Source organism: Strix uralensis, chromosome 26 (assembly GCF_047716275.1).
Source record: "Strix uralensis isolate ZFMK-TIS-50842 chromosome 26, bStrUra1, whole genome shotgun sequence".
NCBI classification, from domain to species: domain Eukaryota; kingdom Metazoa; phylum Chordata; class Aves; order Strigiformes; family Strigidae; genus Strix; species Strix uralensis.
This window is the reverse complement of record NC_133997.1, coordinates 3,604,173-3,623,968: the sequence shown is the minus strand read 5'-3', so window position 1 is coordinate 3,623,968 and position 19,796 is coordinate 3,604,173. Positions and strand designations below refer to the sequence as shown.

General features: G+C 48.4%; 1 protein-coding gene across 1 annotated transcript in view; it reads right to left on the bottom strand.

Moving 5' to 3' along the window:
* GRIK4 (glutamate ionotropic receptor kainate type subunit 4) overlaps positions 1 to 19,796 on the bottom strand; it is a 210,056-nt gene that overhangs the window by 38,617 nt on the left and 151,643 nt on the right. Inside the window, 2 exon segments of the mRNA XM_074850982.1 lie at positions 968 to 1,120; positions 8,115 to 8,276. Coding sequence (XP_074707083.1) covers positions 968 to 1,120; positions 8,115 to 8,276 — 315 coding nt within the window.

Sequence of the window (19,796 nt, the reverse complement as noted above, 5' to 3'; positions counted from 1 at the left end):
TTTGCTCCAGCTGACATGAATTTCTTTGTTTCCCAAATTTCTTTGCTCTGTGGCAGGCACGAGCTCTTTGCTGTGTCACACCGAATCACTAGCTGGGGATTCCTCCACAAACCATTACGTGCTGTTTCAACAGCGTTAAGCCGGTGTTTTAACACAAGAGCATGTTGCAATGGAGCCAGGATGAGTGTCTAGCCTCACTGTGCAGATTAACCACTGCTCACTTGCTGCTGGAGCACCTCTTCAGTCATCAGGGCAAGCTACTAGGCCTCCTAGCAGCAGAGCCAAGGGAACCTGAAGGATTTTGTTGTCTCTGACTAAGGGTGAGGTTTAAAGCAGGGTTCACATGCATGGACCAAAGTGGTACAAGGTTCAGGTTCAGCTGAGCCTTCCTTTGGGGGAGAAAAAAGTCTCATGACACTTCAGTTGCACCCCAGGCTCAGAAAACACGCTCCTTCTGCGTGGTCAAGCTCAGCTCTGAGGAATCACATCGACAAACTCCAACCAGTTCACCACGCTGAAATTTCAGGGTCTGTTCTCGTGCCAGAACTAGGCTTGATCGGTTCCAGCAACCACTCTTTGGGGTTCAATGGAGCCTAAGCTCCTTCACAAGGAAACTCACATCTTGCTACTGAGCTCTAAACAACTGTAGTGCGTGAGCTTATATCAACTCAAGTTCACTCAAAACAGAGCTCAAATCACTTAGAAACATTCATACTTTAAAAAAACCCCACCGAATTCCAGTTTTTCTGCAGCAAAGCCTGAAAAACGGAGTTTCATGTCGTTCCAAGGCCAGTGACAAACCAGCCCTCAGATCTCCTCTCTTTTCATTCCCATTGCTACCTTCAAACAGATCCACACTCTGTGCTTGAGAACTGTGCCAGCACCAGCATGTACATACACGTCTCTTGCTTCTGGCTGTGACGAGCACTAGCTCCTACCACTCCAGCAAACTTCAGTCCCTTCTCACCATTCTCAGGTAGTTCATCAGGCTGGTGCCGTGCTGCCAGATCTGGGCAGACCCACAGGACAGGGGCTTCACTCCGATCTCCTGGCTCCGGTTCAGCTCCTGCACGGCAGTCACCACAGCATACACAGCATCGAACAGCAGGGCAGAAGACAGCTGTGGGGATAAGGAAGAAAAACATTGAGAAGGGGAGATGAGAATCGAGCCTTCTGCTGCACCTTCAGGACCTTGCAGCAAGCAGGAGACAGCTCTATCCACAACCTCGGCGGAAGACAGAAAGGCACCTTCAAATCCTCGGCCTCCTCCGTGCAGACAGCAAGCACTGCTTGCCTACCATTCTGCTCCAGCAACACCCTGCACCCATCCGAGGACAGGGAGACAAAGCAATGGTGCCCCTGAACTGCTGTGACTGTGTAGGCATCACTGGGACAAGTGTAATCCCATTGCCAGCCCCAGTCCCACTCCCAGTCTGTTACATTTCTCCTTCTCTTCTTGCTTGCTTCCTTACCCTTTATGTCTCTGCTTGCTTGTTCCTCAGGGTTTCTTCCATCACTATCATCTTTCTATCTCTATTTGTCCCTTCCCATTTTTTTCTATCTCAGTTTCCTAAAGTAACTAACCCTTTCTAATCAAGGTGTGGGGTTTTTGGTGCTTTGGTGACCTCTGATCAATCTGTTGGCCAGGGGGAACACTCCTGAGAGCATCAGGTTTGTGAAGTTCTTAAAACAGGCAGCTGGGGAGAATAAAGATCCTGTTCCAGCGCCCACAGAAAGAAAGATGACTGTGCTGCTTCAGCCTTCATTAGTCACCGGAGAGTCCTCCTTTGACAACTGCTTTGAAAGGCAGATCCACAAGAAATGAGGTTTTGCTAGATCTGCTTCTCAAGCAAATGAGTCCTGGCTTTCAGACCCGTAGAGACCATCTAGTCCCTTGCTACAGCCTCCAGTTTCCTGCTGGCTGTTACCTGCTCTGTAATGGCATTGCTGAAGCAATGTCCAGAATCACAGAGCTCATCACCTCTCTTTTCATCTTTGCTTTGTTTGCCTTTAATCAGATTTCTTTGTCCATCAGGCCTCACAAACCGTGATTTTTGCCCAGGCTCAACCGTTTCAATGTTTTTGATCTAGTTAATAATCAGCCATTTGCTCTCTCATGTTCACTGTTGTGACTAAGATTTCACTTTTAATTATTGTCACCTCCTGACTCTGCTGGAATTAAGCTGTTGCAGCTCATTACTATCAGGGCTACATCCTCATATATACATATATCCTCATGACTATATCCTCATATAAATCCTCATGGCTACTTCCGAGAGCATCCTCTTACCATCCCAGCTGCTGGCAACGGGTTTGGTCTCTAGCCTGGGGCTCCTCTCCCCCCCTTACCCTGTTTGTGACTTACAGCACTTCAGTGGTATCTGCATCCTCTATTTCTCCCAAAGCCTGATTAGTTTTTTTCACTTCTGCCAGTGGCCCTACAGAGAGTCTCGCCCGGTTCAATCATCCCAACGAACCTTTGGCTTCAACTGCATTACTAATTTGAGCAGAGTGAGCCAGATTTAACCCTGCTCGACCTTACTCGGATCAGTGGTAAGACCTCGTTGACCACAATGGCCCAGGATTAGGCAGTTAACAAGCAGCACAGAACCTTAAAATGTACAAGCCCACCTAAATTAAAAGGTATGATTCCAGCCTAATGCTAGCAAAACCCCAAACAGCGGCTCTAATGGCACCAGTAACCACCTCTCCCTTTTCCAGCCCCGGTACAGACTCACATTTGCTCTGTCACATTCCTCCTGCATGTACCAGTTTAATCTGTTTTACACAAACAGCATCCGGGGGCTCTCCAGTGACCACTGAGCGGCTTGACTGGCATCTGTCAGTCTTGTATCTGACCTGTCTCCCATGCAACGGGCAGCACCTTTGGTCACACATGTTGAGAGCTTTCTGCTAATAATAAGGATTGCCTGGCTCCAGAGCTATAAAGTTTTAGTACAGCTATTTTGCAGGAGGTAAACTGTAACACCAGAGGAGCTGAGCAGCCTGAGGACACACAAGGAATTGATGGCAGACTGGGACCAAGAAATCGAACACCCTGTTTCCTATCCTGTCTCAGCTGTGAGATACCACAGGTCCCTGTGCAATGGCAGCAAGCCGCCCTCCTGCACTCCTTCCCTTCTGTTCGGGGGTAAGTCTGCTAAGGTTTTTTGCTCAGTATTCACATCTGACCTTAACAATCCCCTCCTGGGAAGCATTTTCCAGAGCTTCTTAAAGGAGCTGATATATCCTTCTCCCTACCTTTCTTTTTTACCTTCAATACAAGTTCTTCTCCTCGTAGGACCTCTCCAGCCTGCCCTGTCCTCAGCCCCTGTTCCGTGGGGCTCTTTGGCATATACTCAATTTTAACTGTGGACCGAATTCCATTCAGGTCACAGGATACCACACACAATTAGCAATTGCTTTCCTGAATCAGGAGCCATATTAATACCCATTAGCCTAACAAAACTGTTATGAGAGAAAGCGCGGCCCCTGTGACCCCAAAGTTTCACCATCTTGTACCAAAGCAGAATACTGGCCCAGTATTTTTAATTGTCTGCTGTTGGGTTTTCGTTTCCATTCTCCCTGAGCAGTTAATGATCTCTTATTAGCTGGTGAGCAAGAGACTTGTAGATCTTAGTGAAGCATTTGACATTATTGATTGGAATATTTTACTCCTTAGCCTCAAATAATTTGTTAGGATTTCTGGCAGCCCCCTTATGATTTCAAGCAATTTAGGGACTGGGGAGGGGGTTGTGATACACAGGATCAAGTCCTCTCGGTAGGAATGGGAATCCCTCCCATGCCCTCAACACACCTCTTTCCTTTTTTTGAAGAAAAATCACAGCTTTCCTCAGAAGCACCACATTTCCATTCCTGATGCTGCTTATCATTTATGCCAGCCATTCCCTGCCCCACTGGGCTCGAAATCAGGCTCCTTTGCCAGCCTCTCAATTTTGTGGGCCCTGGAGCATGGCACCTGGATGGCATGGGAGTCTGGCAACACAGCAAGGCGCAAGTAAACGGACCCGTGCACCTCCTTTGAACACCCACCTCAATTCCCTCTTCAGTATCTCTTGAACAGCCACCAGGACTCAGACCTAGGGAGGTTCACGGCCTTCACTCTTCCCTTCTCTCTCCTCTGGTATGAAAATCCTCTAAGACACTCCAGGTAAGATATGAAGCCCTGCTCCACCGCCACCCACAACCCTGCCAGCAGCGCTGCCGCTCTCCCGTTTGCCTCACCCAAGGCAACGTTTTCTCTGTTGCCCTGCACCCTCTGCCACTATTCACTTGGTAACTCACAGAAAATACATGATATTCAACACAGCAAGGTAATTTGGGATGCAGGCTGTGTGGAGGAAACCATTTACAATTACACCGCATTAGAGTGCGGCAGCTCTTCTGGGTTCTTTGGTCTCTCTGGCTTTTGTAGGTGGGCAAGAGTCTTCTCTCAAGGTTAACTGGGGTTAAACAAGGTTAACACAAGCTCGCTGCTTCCAGCTATCCCCTGCAGCCCAGAAAATTCAGATGAGGACTGGGTCATTTCAGCACATCCACTCCACTTCCCTGCAGGCTCACCTAAGTTAGCCGTGCGGTAAGTGAAGCTGCTTGACTTTGTGCTGGAAGAGATGCAGAGCAGCCACAGGGTCCCTTGTGCCTTGGGGCCATAACCTTCAGCAGAGGAGTGGAGAGAGAGCTGGAGGCAGCACCCTTTTAACTTCCTCTAGGAAGATGCAGTCCAGGGGATCTGTCACCGCTCTTGTGTACATCACCTCAGCTTTCTTCACGTTGCCTATAAAATCTCTCACTACTTTTATGCTCTCATTTTAAACCACAGTTTTGTCACTCTGTCACAAAAAGCCAATTTGCCTGTTAACAAATTGATTCTCCTCCTTGCGTGCATCGTCTGATTTGTGCAGATCCCTGTTGTTTTTGTACTGCCTCTGTAATGTAAGAGCTCTGTGACAGGCTGCACGTGAAAGACTTGGTAAGCTCAGCGGTGGTCCTCTACTCGCAGGTTCATGGGTCTCGGGGGACTTCCCTCTATCCCTAAAGCTTAATTCTTGACAGTGAAAGTTGCTGATAAAAATTGCCACTTTGATGGATGCCTCGTCAGAACAAGGCTCCAGAAAAGGGAGTAGATGGTGGGCTGGGCAGAGAGGCTTGCTGCTCCATTCCCCTCAGCACGCTGCTCAGCTGCACGACGAGAGGCTGTACCCAGAACTAAGGGGGTGTTGCAGGGTACAGCTGCGACACAAAGCCCTGGGAGCAACTCACCACCTAGAAAAGGTCAAGAAACAGATCTCCAGCCCTTGCACGCATCAGCTGGCAGGACCATTCCCACCAGTGGCTTTAAGACAGCCAACGCTATCGGATGCCCTGCGCCTCGGGAGCAGGGATGGTGCCTGAGCTCTACCCTGGCACGCTGCAGCTCCTTGCTGGGTGCAGCACACCTTCCTCCCAACACCACATCTGCCTCTCTAGAAACTAACAGCAGGTTAGCGGAGTGGAAGATCCCACTTTATTTTTCATTTATGGAAATCTCCCATGTAAAGGCCGTGTTTAAACATAAACTGATATCCAGGGAAATATGAACAGGTTTGGCTACTCTGGGTTATGCCATGTGGGTTTTTTTTCTTTTCTTCCTAAAACATTATCATCTGTATCTTTGCCCCCAAACATAACACAGAGAATTAAAACCATTAAAATCCTGTGAAATAGACTTTACAATCTGGATTTTATTCAATGACATAAACACTTAATTACAAACATCTGTTTTAGCCTAAATTCTAATTACCTAATCTAGCCATCTGTAATTTGAATGATTTTCTCTGATTTCCTTTCTTTGCAATGTGATTAATGAGAATGGCATTAGAGTAAGCAGCTCCCTCCTCCTTCCTCAGATGCTTTCTCAGCTCTAGCAAGAAAGCCCTGGGATTTTGCAGCTCACAGGAAACCTCCCTCCTGTCACTTCCAGCTGTTGAGCTGCTTTTTCTCTTTTTAGTATGAGCTATCCCACAAAATATCTGCTTCCCAGGACTAGAAGGGGAAGTTCTTACACAGAGAGATGCTCTCTGGGACAGAGATTTCCTGCCAGATTTCTTGTGGCAGAGACAATGCACAGCAAAATGGCACTGGATTTCCCTTACAGACACAGGAGAGGAAAAACATGCCCTCCCTGGGAATATTTCACTTCATCTCTGCTCTGTACCTCAACCACCCAGGGCAAGGCACTTTTCTCATCACCTGGGACATGGCGTATCGGTGATGGGAGCCCTGCTACAGAGTGAACCTGAGCATCATCAGAGAGAAATCATCTTTTTTGGTTTAAGACTCTACACTAGGGTTTGGGAGGACCAAACCCCTTTTACAATTGTGCTGTAGATTCCCCCATTCATACATCGAGAATAACAGTCTGTCCTGAGCAGCTGACCACCACCTAGCACAGGGGCAGCTACCAGCACACGGCGGGTGCTTGGGAAGCCACTGCAGCCCCCTGGAAGGTCCCCTAATGCTGGAGCAGTTTAGATCAGGGCGATGCAGCATGGCCAAGCCCCCTTCCTCCAGACGTGTCCTCCCTGGCCCAGGAGGAAGCCTGCTTATATGGCTGATTACGCTTTATGAATTAAGTCAGCATCCAGCTGATTACAGCTGAATATTACACTGATGGGTGATATAGACTCAGGCTTCCAAATCAAACAGCTCCGTTCAGCTCCGAACTCCTTCACTCTTTCCAAAAGAAGTGCTGCAATGGGGCGTAATCCTGCATCCTTCCACCTACAGATTTTGCTGGTTGTTCAAGGCAACACAGGGTAAGAAGGTGCAATGAGATCAGTTATTTCCCCATCACACCTGCTACGCTCCTGTTCCTACTGTTTTCTGTTTGTACTATTAGAAGGAAATTTATTTTTAATGCCTCCAAACAGTCCCTGCAACTGTCATCCAAATGGGAAGCTTCCTGGGAGCAATCCTATAGAGATTTATCAGAGCAGACAGCAAGCTCACTGCAGCCACCCCCACCCCAGAGGGCTGGGAGGAGGGAGAGCAGGATGGTCCCAGGCACATACTAACCATGGCCTGGGCTCCATGGCAAGCCAATAGCACGTGGAGACAAAGGGCAGAAAGATCCTTATTTTGCCTGCTTAAAATCACTTTGTAGTGATAATAAGGAGGTTTTCAGCAGTACACAGCTGCCTCAGCTTGTCAAGGGGACTCTGAGTGCATTAAAAAAGATGCAAAGGGTTCCACTGATGGCATTTGCTCTCTCTCCCCTCCCCCAGCTCCAGCCACGGCCCCCTGCATCCCCAATTTGGCAGATTTGCTTTGCAAACCTTCCCAGTTATGAAAAGTCCCTAGGGAAGGTTTCGGTGCTGATCTGCACACTCATCAGGGAGATGTTAGATCACGCAATTAACACAGCCCCTTGGCATCTGCCTAAGCCCAGCCCTTTCTGTGCTATTTGCATCCAGACTCCCTCTTCCACAAGCCATTTTCCTAGAGGTAAAATACACAGGGACAAATTTCACCAGGGAAACACTGAATCAGGGCTGCATCATCCCCTGCACTCACATAGAAATATAATTCAAATTAAGATTAGGCTTGAATTTAAAGCTGTACAGCCATTCAAGCACAGACAAGCCCTCTAAAGCTCTACACCCACATGCCCCCCACCCAGGGTTCCTTTGGGTCACTGCAGGCTTTCAGGATTGCTTTAGTATTCTCCAGATCAGGAAGCTCCCCTGTAAGTCACAGCTTGACACCCCAAGTCCTATCCTACCTACTTAACTCAACTAAGGTGCTCTGGCTGGTTCATCCTTCCCATTCCTGGACCATCATCTCCCCAAGACCAACAGCCATGAAAGCCAATCCAAGCAACAGCAGTACAACAGCAGCCTGGTGATGTGCTCAGGGGTTACCTGGATTAAATAATCAGTCAACACCACGTACCCATACATTCGAGACCAGAGTTTCTACCTCTGCATGATGTTCACACTGCATTGCCAGTGTCTACTCAGAACCAGCCTGCAGCTCTTTTCACAAGGTTTTCCTGGTGGTCTATAGCACCTTCTGGCTCAGGGAGGCTGTGGGCATTGGGAATGGATTTTACTTACTGCTGGCCCAGTAAAAGGAGCGTGATCGCAGTTCTCCTGCCAGGACTGGTTGAGGCTCTGGACAAACTCTTGGAAGAAAGCATGAGACTGGTTGAAAATGGAAAATCCCAGGATGTTGACTCGGTCGTCCAGCAGGCTGTCCAAGCGCTGCAGGGAAAACTCCTGAAGCAGCACAGAACAGAAAACAGGATTAGGGAAGAAAACACGCACCAAAAGCTTCAAAACCACTCAATACCCTTGAAGGAAAGGTGGGACCACACAGCTACAAGAACCTGCATGTGAAACCTACTACCTCCAAGCTGGGGCTGAAACCCACCCACTGGCTGGTAAGGAAGAGCCTGGGTGCTAACCATGGTTTGACTCAGTGTGCTGCCCATCTCAGGCTTTTAATGAAGTTGTCAGCCAAGTCCAGTACTTTATTGGCCAACTTCCACAAAAAGACCAAAACCCCTCCAAAGCAGGTTCTGGGAACTATTAATTTCTGAGTCATGGTCCCTGCCCATCGTGCCTGAGTGTGGTGTTATTCTTTGCAGCTTATAAACCAACTCTTCTGACATGAGGTTCACTGTAACACAGAGGTTACAGCACAGGCAGGGAGCTGGATGATAGTTTTCAGATGAAGCCAGTAACCTGCTACAACTGGCCAGGGAAGGTCAGGTCTGTTGTGGGAGGTCCAGAGCACAGAGCTCCTTAGCAGATTTATACTCCCCAAGCAACGCTCTCTCCAAGGCACTCCCGGAAAAGATCCCTGCTGTCTTCACCATGAAAACACTGTTGTGCCCGGGCCAAGAGCCCTGACGGTGTGAGCACACGGGCAGTAGTTGTCCATCCAAACCCGGGGCAGGAGGGATGCCCAGGCCAGGACTGTGGAGACCCATGTCTGGAGAGAAACTAACGTCCTTTCTTTACTCTTCTTAATTTCCCCTGAAAGCACACTGAACTGGACCGCAGCCTGGGCCGCAAACATCATCTGCTGAGTGAAGCTGCTCTACCACCACCATATGCAATTCAGTGACACCGAGTTTAAACTGTTAAATTAAATCAGTTCCTCCCCACGGGGCAGTCCTGCACCGGTCCTTTCTGCCATCAGGTACCAGGAGACGCCACTCATGGGCTATCCTAATGCCCTGTGGAGGGTGCGAAGGTGTTTTGACTGTGGGCTTTGGAGTAGGGCCCATCCTCTTGCATTTCTGAAGAGCAAAGTGGTAAGATGTATTAAAAAAAAAAAAAAAAAGAAAAAAAGGGAGAGCTCTATTTTGCTACTCAGGTCAATGGAAGCAGTTACACGACAAAGCCAGTTTCCTGGAGAAGAGTCCAGCCCTCCTTGTCCTATTAGCAGGAAATAATGGTGCCTTCCTCACTAATTTCTCTTTTGCTAATTGCTAAAATGGAGTGAGAAGGTGGGAGTAATAGTTTCAGAAACTGCTGGATACCCATTCTCTTCCATCACCAATATGAATGTCTTTTGGCTCCGTGGGCTATGAGATTTCAGCAAGTCAAGTCATTTTTTATCTTTCCTGCGTATGCGTGCACGTAGGAACAATGTCTGTAAATCTCCGAAACATGGAGTTACAAGACTATTCCAGCACAGCAAACTCCCACGAGAATGTGATCAGACACAGGATTAAATGCATTTTGGACACAACCGCATTAATGTTAGGTAACATGAAATTGCCTGTGAACTATTGATTCATCTGAATGATATTATCCTCCTGCCTTCCTGACAGGTTATCCATTTACCCACGGCATCTTGTCAACCTGTGCAACGAGGGCAGATGGCTAATGAGGACCTGGGCCCGAGGAGATCCTGGATGCAAGCAGAGCAGCAGGAGATATGTTGAGCCCCTGCAAAATACTACCTCCCCCCAGCCAGAGCTGGGAGGAAATTTGTGTGGGGCACAACATGAGCAGCTGCCCGACTGCCCTCTTGGCTTCGTTATACACAGAAGGAAAATGAGATGTGAGATACCAAAACACCCACACAGTCCCAGGCTTCGGTCTCAGGCCAGATCGCCCCAATCTCAAGGCAGCTGAAATTAGTGCCTTTATTTATTATGCCTTTTCTCCCCTGAAAACATTTCTAAGCTTTTGAGGTTGCTCAGGCCCTGGCAGGTTTGTTACTCTACTCCTTACACTCTACTCCTTAAATTAGCAATTACTGGGTGAGGGAATGAGCCCCACTGGTCTCACTTCACATGGGGGAAACTGAGGCAGAGGTGCGATTCGCCCTGGTCACGCAGCAGTCGCAAGGCTGAACCCGCAGGTCCAAGTCTGCTCAGGCTGGCTGAACGACGGGGCCAGTCCCAGCCCCCGGCTCGGCTCCCTACGCAGCTTCCGGGAGGGACCTGAATGTTCAAATGTTAACAGCAGCTTTTTCCCAGCTCCCGTTAGTGGTGGCTGGTCATTGCAAGCTTTGGTCTTTTTCTAGGCAAGCCTCCGGCTGCAGAAAAGCCCATTTCTGTTGTCATGCTCATAAAGCAGCCGCCTCTGTAGCACACGGGGATCGCATGGGCTGTATGTGACCCCTTCCCTCCACCCCAGCTCCAACCCTCTGCCTTTAAATGTTTTTTCCATCAGACATGCACAAGAGCATTCTGTGGACCCAGGTCAGAAACAAGCAAATGAGCCATGAGCTGCCTATGCAATGAGATGGAGATAAACCATCCTCAGGGAACACACTTCATTTGCAATGGGATAAGAGAGATTTGGTAAGGTCAGGCTTACTACGGAGGGCAAAGGGGTGAGAGCATCCGGACACTCCAGTAGCTGCCTCCTCAGCTTCGGTCCCTATTTGTTTTTTTCCTTTCCTACACGGTCATTCACCACGCTTGACATTTCCAAACGCACACTTTGCAAACACAAACTCATTTGCCATTCAAGGCCTGCACCACTCAGCTGATTTCCAGAGCATGACGCCCCATCCTTCAGTGCTGCTCCTACCTCCTGCCCTGCCCTCCCGCTGCAAGAGGCGAGCGCAGGCAGGAGAAGGGGTGGGAGCCCTGCTCTTGGAGATGATCTCAGATGGCTCCTCTCCCCGTGCATTTGCATGCAAGCGTTAACACATTTACCTTTCCAAAGATCGGATTGAGGTAGAGAAATACTGTTCACATCTGAGAAGCAAGGCTCAGACACGTGAATGGCTCTGTAGCGGGTGCACAGGGATTTGGTGTCAGATCCAAGGATTTCTCATTGAGACGCACTGAAGCTGACTTTTGCCTAAGCTAGGGAAAATTTTAACCAGTCCGAGCACAACTATGGTATACATACATACCTGACCTTGCCTCGACTGCTGGACAAAGCTGGTGGGCCTAGTGCTTACACAGAATAGTTTCACAGCTGCCTTTCCTCCCCTCCTGTGGTTACTCTTTGTTATCTGCAGTGCTGGCTCGTGCTTTCGCAGGTTTTCCAATGCAATAAGAGCAAGGAGCCATTAGGAAAATAACTCACACCTGTCAGCAGATTCTGTTTAAAGGGGGACTCCAAGCCCTGGTGCACCTTGTCCTAGCCTCCTCCGCCTGAGCAAATACAGCTTTGTAACCACATGCTTTCAGGCAAGATTATTGTACCTGGTGAACACAAAAGGGTGTGAATCAAAGAGATGGGTGCAAACAGCAGCTCCCTCATTACTCCCTATTCCACTGCCAATGATTTTTTTCCCCTCCTTACACTGGAACAATTGCAGTAGTTGAGCAGCACTTTGCCCTCTGCCTCAGTCCAGCTCCTTTATGCCAACCAGTGCAACCTGAGGCACAGAGAAGACCATCAAAAAAAATTCATGTCAAGGCTAATTTCAGGTACACCAACCCTGGCTGCCTGAATTCTTCCCCCTTTTTCGGTCTGGCTTTTAAAGCACTCACCAGAAGTCAATATTCTGTTTCATGAGGTCTCAGAAAAAAGTGGGCCCTGAGGGTCTGCAGCCAATATTAATGAACTTTTACAGAAGAAAAATCCCCAGGCTTTGCTCAAATCACAGCAAATTCTGCAGCAGCACCAGGCAATTACAGTGTAGATTTTCTGACTTCTACTACAGGGCTGCAACCACTAAATATGTGCTGTTAAATAACAACACTTAGCAATTCTATGGCACTCTATATTTTCAAAGCGCTAGGCACACATTAGCTAATTGAATACAAAGGGGTTCCCTGGGAGACAGCACTGGAGGAGTTATTAGAGGATGAAGTCACTCTTGGGTTTCTGTGCTTCCTGCGGCACTCGACCTGCATTCTCACTTTACAGCAGCAGACAAAACCTAAGGAGTGACCCGAACATTTAGATCATTGGAGAAACCTGGCTAATAAAAGCCACACAGCCAAGCTCTGTAATTCATGATTTTTAAAGCCATGAGCTTGGATTTTCTGGCGTCGCTAGCTCTGAGTTACGATCAGGAGATTTACAGGCTATAGTCTCCATTCCATTAGAAACATAAACCCATAAGGTACAAGCGTATTACTCAGTGCAAGTCTCTCGACTGGCACGTTTGGATTGTGTGTGCCAGATGATCCCAACCGGGACTCAGCACCCACAAGTCATCTCCCACCTCAGCCTGCACCGGTGACGGGGCTCCCACGACATGCCGGTGGGTTTCTGATGGAAATCCCCCTCCTGCCCTGCCCGTTTCACTCTGGCTCTGTAACCCATCACGCTGCTCCTCACATCGTCACAGCACAGTGCCGGGTGAAGGTACAAAACCACTGCTGCCCTACCCCGTGGGGACTCCTGCCAGGACGTTATTGTGCCCACAAGACAGAGAAGGAAACTGAGGCACAGCGCAAACAATTGTAAGTGATTAAAAACCTGATAGTGCGATTCAGCCCAGGAGAGACGTGGCTGAACAACATGCCTTACAATGCAAAACATCAACGCCAGCGTTTGCATTTAAGCATATAATTAATGAAGTATCCTCCCAAATCTGCACTAAGTGATCCACTCCCAGACTAAAGTAGACTCCACAAATGATGACCAGGTCTTCCCTCGCTACTGGCCCCTCTGCCACCGATCACACCCTCCCTCCCCAGTCCGGGAAGAGGCTGGAGACTTCTGCGTGGAAAGGGCCAGACAAGCAGGGGACTATTAGTGTCATAGCAGTCTGCCTGATAAGCAAATGGTTTTTAAAGTGTGGAGCTGCGAACCCTCGAGACTCCCCGGCACTGCCACGCTGTGGTCTCACTTCAGCGAGTGGCTCCTGGTAATTGCTCACTCTGCAGCAGCGAGGCGGCCAGTTTGCTATTCAGTGCCCTGCATCAGCTATTGAGCTCCTTCCAGCTTTATCGATTTAGCTGGTGATATTGTTCTACATCCCATTTGTGTGCGCAGAACCTCGCTTCCTGGCTCGATTCTTATCACATTTTTAATAACCTAGATCACCCGGGAAGCGGGGAGACAGCAACTACTACCTGCACACTGAAGACAAGTATAAAGACGGTCCTGTTTCATTTTCAGTGACTCCAAGAACTTCCCACACACTCTGCTCAACCTCAGCCCATCCCAAGCCCCTGGAAGGAACAGGATTTGCTCTATTCAACCTACACCGACAGTAAGATGTCCCCCCCTCTGTGTCTTGCTCACACACACACGTGGTTATCTTCCTCTTAATTACTGCGGGAACTTTACTGGATTTTTGGATCTGCTGATGAGCAGCCTCCAGAACACCCTCTGACGCTGTCATTGCCCAGTGCTCAGCAGGAGAAACTCCTGGTGCTGTAAGCTCAGCAGGCTGCACTGACCTCATTCCCCTCGGTCCCAGCCAAGGATCCAGCCCTCTGAGGGCAGCGAAGGCTGATTTACACCAGGCACAGGCTGGCTGTGGGTCCAGAACACACTGTACCGCTCCTTCTCTATTTTCACGTGGAATGAGAAGGAGAATACTCAGCCAAGGCTTCCATTTCTCTATTAAGCCCTCACTTTGGCAAAACTTCCATTTTAAGAGTATCTGGTGCTTAGAAAAGCTGTCACCCTCCAAACACAGACTTTCAGTTCCCATACTGAGATTGCCTGGCAGCTTTTAATCAAGAGCCAAACCTTCAGCTAGTGCAAAGTCAGCACAGTTCTAGTGACTTCACTGCTGACATCACTGGTGCATCATTATTCACCATTTTAGGGTTAACTGGAGGAGATAAAGTATCTCAGCTCTTGGTTCTTATGGCAAACAAGACTCTTTTCAGGGAGTCTCTCCCCAGGCCATGGGTGGCAGGACTGCTAAGCTTAGTCCAAAGGGGCAGAAGATACCATCCTGGTCCTATTGACACTGAACAGATCTGGTGCAACTGCTCTGCAGTTACTCCAGGTTTTCACAGTTTGGGCACGAACCACATGCTGAGTCCAGAGCAAGACTTGCTGACAGAGAGGGGAGCAGAAGGACTACTCTTCCTCCAGGGACACCCAAACAAATGGCTAAAACATGGATTCCTCACAAGAAGCTTGAAAAGACTTTAGGCTCCTGTGTCACTGAGGTCCCCTACAGTGCTCTCGTATTGATGGTGGTTGTTAACAGCACCAAGAGTACAAGAAAGAAGAAAAATGTGCAAATCAACAAAGGACACAAAACACAGATTACAGTGAATGACTTTCCCAGGGTGGTACCTCCCATCCTCCTCCATAAGAGAGGCACGCCAGGGACCACCACCCGAGAATCACTACCGGCCTTGTGCATGGCTGCGTGCTGGTCACCCGACTGGGACATTTGGCCCCTGCAATGGTCAGTTCTTCACAGTCTGGCACCAGTGACTGATTTCTCCCCTGAGATCATCAGACCTCCTCTGTTAGATGTGGCAGTGGAGAAAATACTGGCCTTTGCCTCTCTGGATCCTGTTGCCCTCAGGGCTGAGTTGCCTAGTCTGTTAATCATTCCTAAGCTCCTCTAAGAACACATTTATTTATTTACTCAAGTGGACAATATTATGTTAAGTGCTTTATGGTTTTCTTGAAAGGCTCAGTTTATTTATAAACTATTGACAGAGTCAATAAGTTTATAATGGGCCACATGTAAAAATCAATTTCTCTGGAAGAAAAAAAAGTCATCACAGCAACAAATTGTGGCCTTTTGAGTAGGTAAGTGAATGTGGGAGATCTACCCAAGGCGCTGTTATTCAGTCGTTCAAGAGGAACTGTGATCTCAACGAACTCAGGGACAATTTAGGGGATCCATCCATATATACTCTGGTTGCTCTTACAAAGCTGACGCATCACAAAAGCATTGGTGTGTCCTATGCTGGTAAGGATGGGTCTTTTACCTCCTCATGCAAGGGGAGCTATTACATTTTGGAGGCTGTTCTTCAAACAAGAGCACTTTAGGAAAATACATTGCCCACAGCCTTAGTGAGAGGAATTTACTTCAACTTCTCTGCAGGGAGCCTAAGGTTTGAAGAGTGACAAATCCTCAAGGAGCAAACAGGTCAAGTGCTAATGTTGGCACCTGAAAAGCACAGCTCTTGGAAAACAGGGGGTAGAAAGTCTGAAAGACAAATAGGACAAGACAGCGTGAGGGCAGAGGAAAAGAGAGAGGTTTGCTCTCGCATCAGAGGGCCTGGGCTGTATCTTAAGGAATGATTTACTCAACAGCTGGGAATCAAGCACAGGATGGACTCTGTACAACGCATAAAGAAGACCCAGACAGGTAAGTTAGCACAGGCAGCAAAATGCAGGGAGGTACAGTTATTGCTTCGTCTAAATCCTCCTTTTCTCATGCTAACTAGAATGAGGAGAAATTGCTTTGGCATCCTTGCAAAAACCTGATTTGTTTGTCCTGCTACCACATGCCACTGAAAATACAAACCATAAATCCAGGGAATGATCGGGGCTCTACAAAAAGGTTTGCATCAGCTACTGGGAATCTGGAAGGCTGACTGGACTGAAAGGTAAAATTTGTCAAAGCATAACAAGAGAGTCCGCCTTCTTCGCTTGCACAAGGGAGAGCGAGGGTGCCTGTGGCCAGCAGACCTGGTGCAGCGAGGCCAAACACCATGGCCCGTGCTGGAGCTCACGCCGCAGAACCAGCCACAAAAAGAGAAGGTCATTTCACCAAGAGGCAGTAATTTCACAAAGCAGGACTAAAAGCCTAAGCTCCACAGCCCTGGTCAAATATTAAGCTGTAGTTCACTTTCCCTCTGCTCTACTTTCAATCACTACTTCCCTCCTTCCAAAGGATGTTACCATAATGACAAGGCTCTGCTGAAATGTGCGATGTTGTCTGGGTGATTTGGACGGTAATTTCCCCTCCAGTTCCAACAGAGCATCCAGAACAACAATTCACCTTTGAAAACCTCATCCTATATGAAGACCAACCTCTTTAAAAATCACTAAACAAAGAAGAAAAAACAGAAAACAAAAAAAAAAACCAAACCAAAACTGATTTATCTGGTCTCTGGAAATTGAATACGGCAGCTGTTTTATCAGCAACAACACCTCCGCACAATATTGGAGAACAAAACTGCGTCCAACGAATAGACTGTCTGACTCAAGGCACTAGTAAAACTTCTTTACACCTTTCTTCTTACAGTAATAATTTTAATTGTTTCAATTATTTCCGTCTAGTCTCCTTGATAAATGTTTTAAAATTTAAACCCAGCCTGAGGTCCGTATGTTATAGCAAAAAAAAAAAGACAACAAAAACAACAGGGGGAAAAAAAAAAAAAAAAAGGCAAAACCAACAAGAAGCTATATGTAATTAACAAGCTAAAAGAATTAATTGTAGCACAGGATTTTGGAGGTATCCAACACACCTCCTGCTCTGTGCTGCTGATTTCAAGGATTTCCAGCACTAGGATGGACATTTTTTTCAATGCACAACAGCCTGATTGCAATGATATTATTATTATTATTGTTACTACTATTATGGAGCACACCGCCACCCCCTCACACGGTCACAAGCTGTGTGGATACACAGAAGCCCTGTGCTCTGCTGGGGCGTGGGGAAAGGCCGACGAGCAGCTCTGAGCTCATCTCAGCACCGCACAAACCGAGGCGCGGGGAGCAGCTGGCCACTGGGCCAGTGTTTGCCGTTCACCAGCAGGAACTTTCAGCCCTCCCAGAAGAGTAAATCCCAGACCAAGGGAGTTTGTCACTGCCTGGAGACGCCATGAAGAAACTTTGGTCAAATGGAGATTTTCTGCAAGGGGACTGAGGACAGAAGGGTACTCAGTTGCCACGAGTACGCCGTACGCAGATGATGGACGTGGGGAAGAAAAATGCAACAGACCTGCTCTGTTCTGCGAGTTTCATTAGGACTCCTGGAAAATTTGTTGAGCGTCTGTTGCTGACAAAAAGGGTCCCCTGAGCTGGCTGAAGGAGGCTGATAATGAATTTGCACGCAGTAAATTAGCCTGTGGATATTTTTACATCAGACTGCTCGCCTCGGCTCCGATGGAAATGCACTGGGGGCCGAGGACTTCCTCCTCATTTGCTCCCGCCATCTCCTGCCAAAGGCTGGCATCTGCTTTCACGCGCCACTCTGCCTCCCCGTTGAACGGCGGGGAGAGCAGCACTGACGCTATCTGCAGTCATCAGGCTGGCTACGGAGGAGCCGTCACCCCCAAACTGCTCTCCCGTGGACCGGCGCCGGCCGACTTGCAGCAACTTGCCTCCATCTAACGCTCCGCAGAGAGAGGAGCTGCGGCACACAACTAGCTGTCGGCTGGGATGTGCTTATTAAATAAAATTAATGCTAGAAGACAGAAACAGAATTCCCCTCTAGTGCCGCAGGGCAGGTGTTTAATTCAGCATTTTATCCCCTTTCCTCTTCTTTTTTTGCCTGAAATATTTTTCCATCTCCAAGCAGCTTAATGCTATACAGACTGTCTATTCCTCTTCTGATGGGTTCTCCCTCCATTTAAAGCCATCTTTTAGCTTGCTCCCCTTGACAGCAGTTCACTATGATTTTATCTTTTCTATTAGGCAGTGATTGCAAAACCTCAGAGGGTTCATTAGGAGCTTGATAATCCCTCCAGATTTATTAGTCTAAATTGCTCACTCCCATCTCTCATCCCCATTTAAATATTACTAATTTCCTTAAACATCTCTTCCATCTGCCCAGTTTTTGCCCGATGTCACCTTTCTTTAATGGTCCCTGCCAAAAATCCAGTCAGTTCTGCTGAGGGCTGGTCTTTTGGACAAAGTGGTAAAATAACCTGGGTAAACAGATTAATATCCTGTGAGAGTGAATGGCAACAAAATTCATTTCTTTCTCACCTGCCATAACTGCATTGCACTAGATGAATGGGTTTCAAAGGCAAATCTCACCTCTCTGACCTCCAGCAAACGCTTAATCACACCCACACTCAAAACCAGTCTGGTGGTGGTGGTGGCAGTGGGGAGCTTAATTTTTATAGTCATTTCTGTTGTCCAAGCACCATCCAGGAACACGGACTCCACCGTGCTGGTGATGTGCAAACAGAAATCCCTTACTATGCGCATAGTCCCGGTCCATGGGGTGCACGTGACTGCCAGGACTGGGGAGGGCAAGTGGAACAAGAAACAGTTGTTGGGACTGGAGGGCAACAGGAAAACTACTTGCTGGGACTGGGAAATGACTGGAGTGGTTTGGTGCTGCGAGCAGGATCTGATGGGGACGGCCACTGACTCTTACCAGCTCCACCAGCAGCACCAGCACAGCTACGCTCTGACTCGGGGCTGGCACTGGGGGTGAGGAATCACAAAGCAGCAGCCACCACCTTAAAACAAGTGGCCTTCACCTCCTGAGGGGGCAGCTCTTCCCTCAGCTCCATCACTGGGTGATCCCTTTTGGGTACACCCCCTCCCTTCCCTTTCCTGCCCAGCAAGGTTAGGACCCATGGATCAAGTGCTAAGCAGGAATCAGAATCCTATTAATTCAGGTAGGAAGCTTGGGGCTTTTGCTTGTTTTTTGCATTTTTCTCTTTTCTGACATCTCCTTCCCCTATCCCTTTTTCATTCTCCATCCCAATTGCTCTCTTGGCTTTCAACCCCTCCACTTCACTCCTTCCCCCTCCTCCTCTCCGCTCCAGCTCTCCTGCCTACACATTTGGCTCCATCCGTTCCCGTCTGTCTCCCACCCAAACACAAAGCGTGATTCAGCTCTCGGCTTTCCTGGCACACACACACCCTGGCATAAATATTAATAGAAATTAGAGAATATGAGTATCATTTGGGGTTGGAAGGCACCTCCACTTAATCATCCAGCCCATCCTGCTGCACTCAGGTTTCCATCATCCCCGCACCAGCATTAATAGGTAGGTATCTGGTCTCCCTGGCAGCAGCATTTCCCCCACGCCACTTGGCAGCCTGTTGAAGAGCCTTGTAGCTGCTGCAGCAAGAGAAGTTTCTCTGATGTTTATTTTGGGTTTCCCCCTGCTGCTGCCTAAGCCCATTACTCCTTGTTTAGCACAGTACTCTGGGATTTAACCGCACGATCCCCCCATTAATGTTATTAGTAGCTATAAAGCCAAATCACCAGGGGCCGTGCTGAAGATATACCCCGCTCTGCCTCTCAACATTTATGGCATCATCCTTGCTTTGTCTTACACAGCTGCTCTCAGAGGCACAGCAGAAAAGCACAGGGCTGTGGTGCCCTCGGCACGCCCAGCCCAGCACAGCCACCCCTCCTCCCGACGTGGGAACGGGCTCGGGGGCTGACCCCTCCAGTGTAACCCTCCTCAGCCCTCAGGTCAGGAACCACCCAGCTGCTGGTGCTTCCCAAAGACCCGCACATCT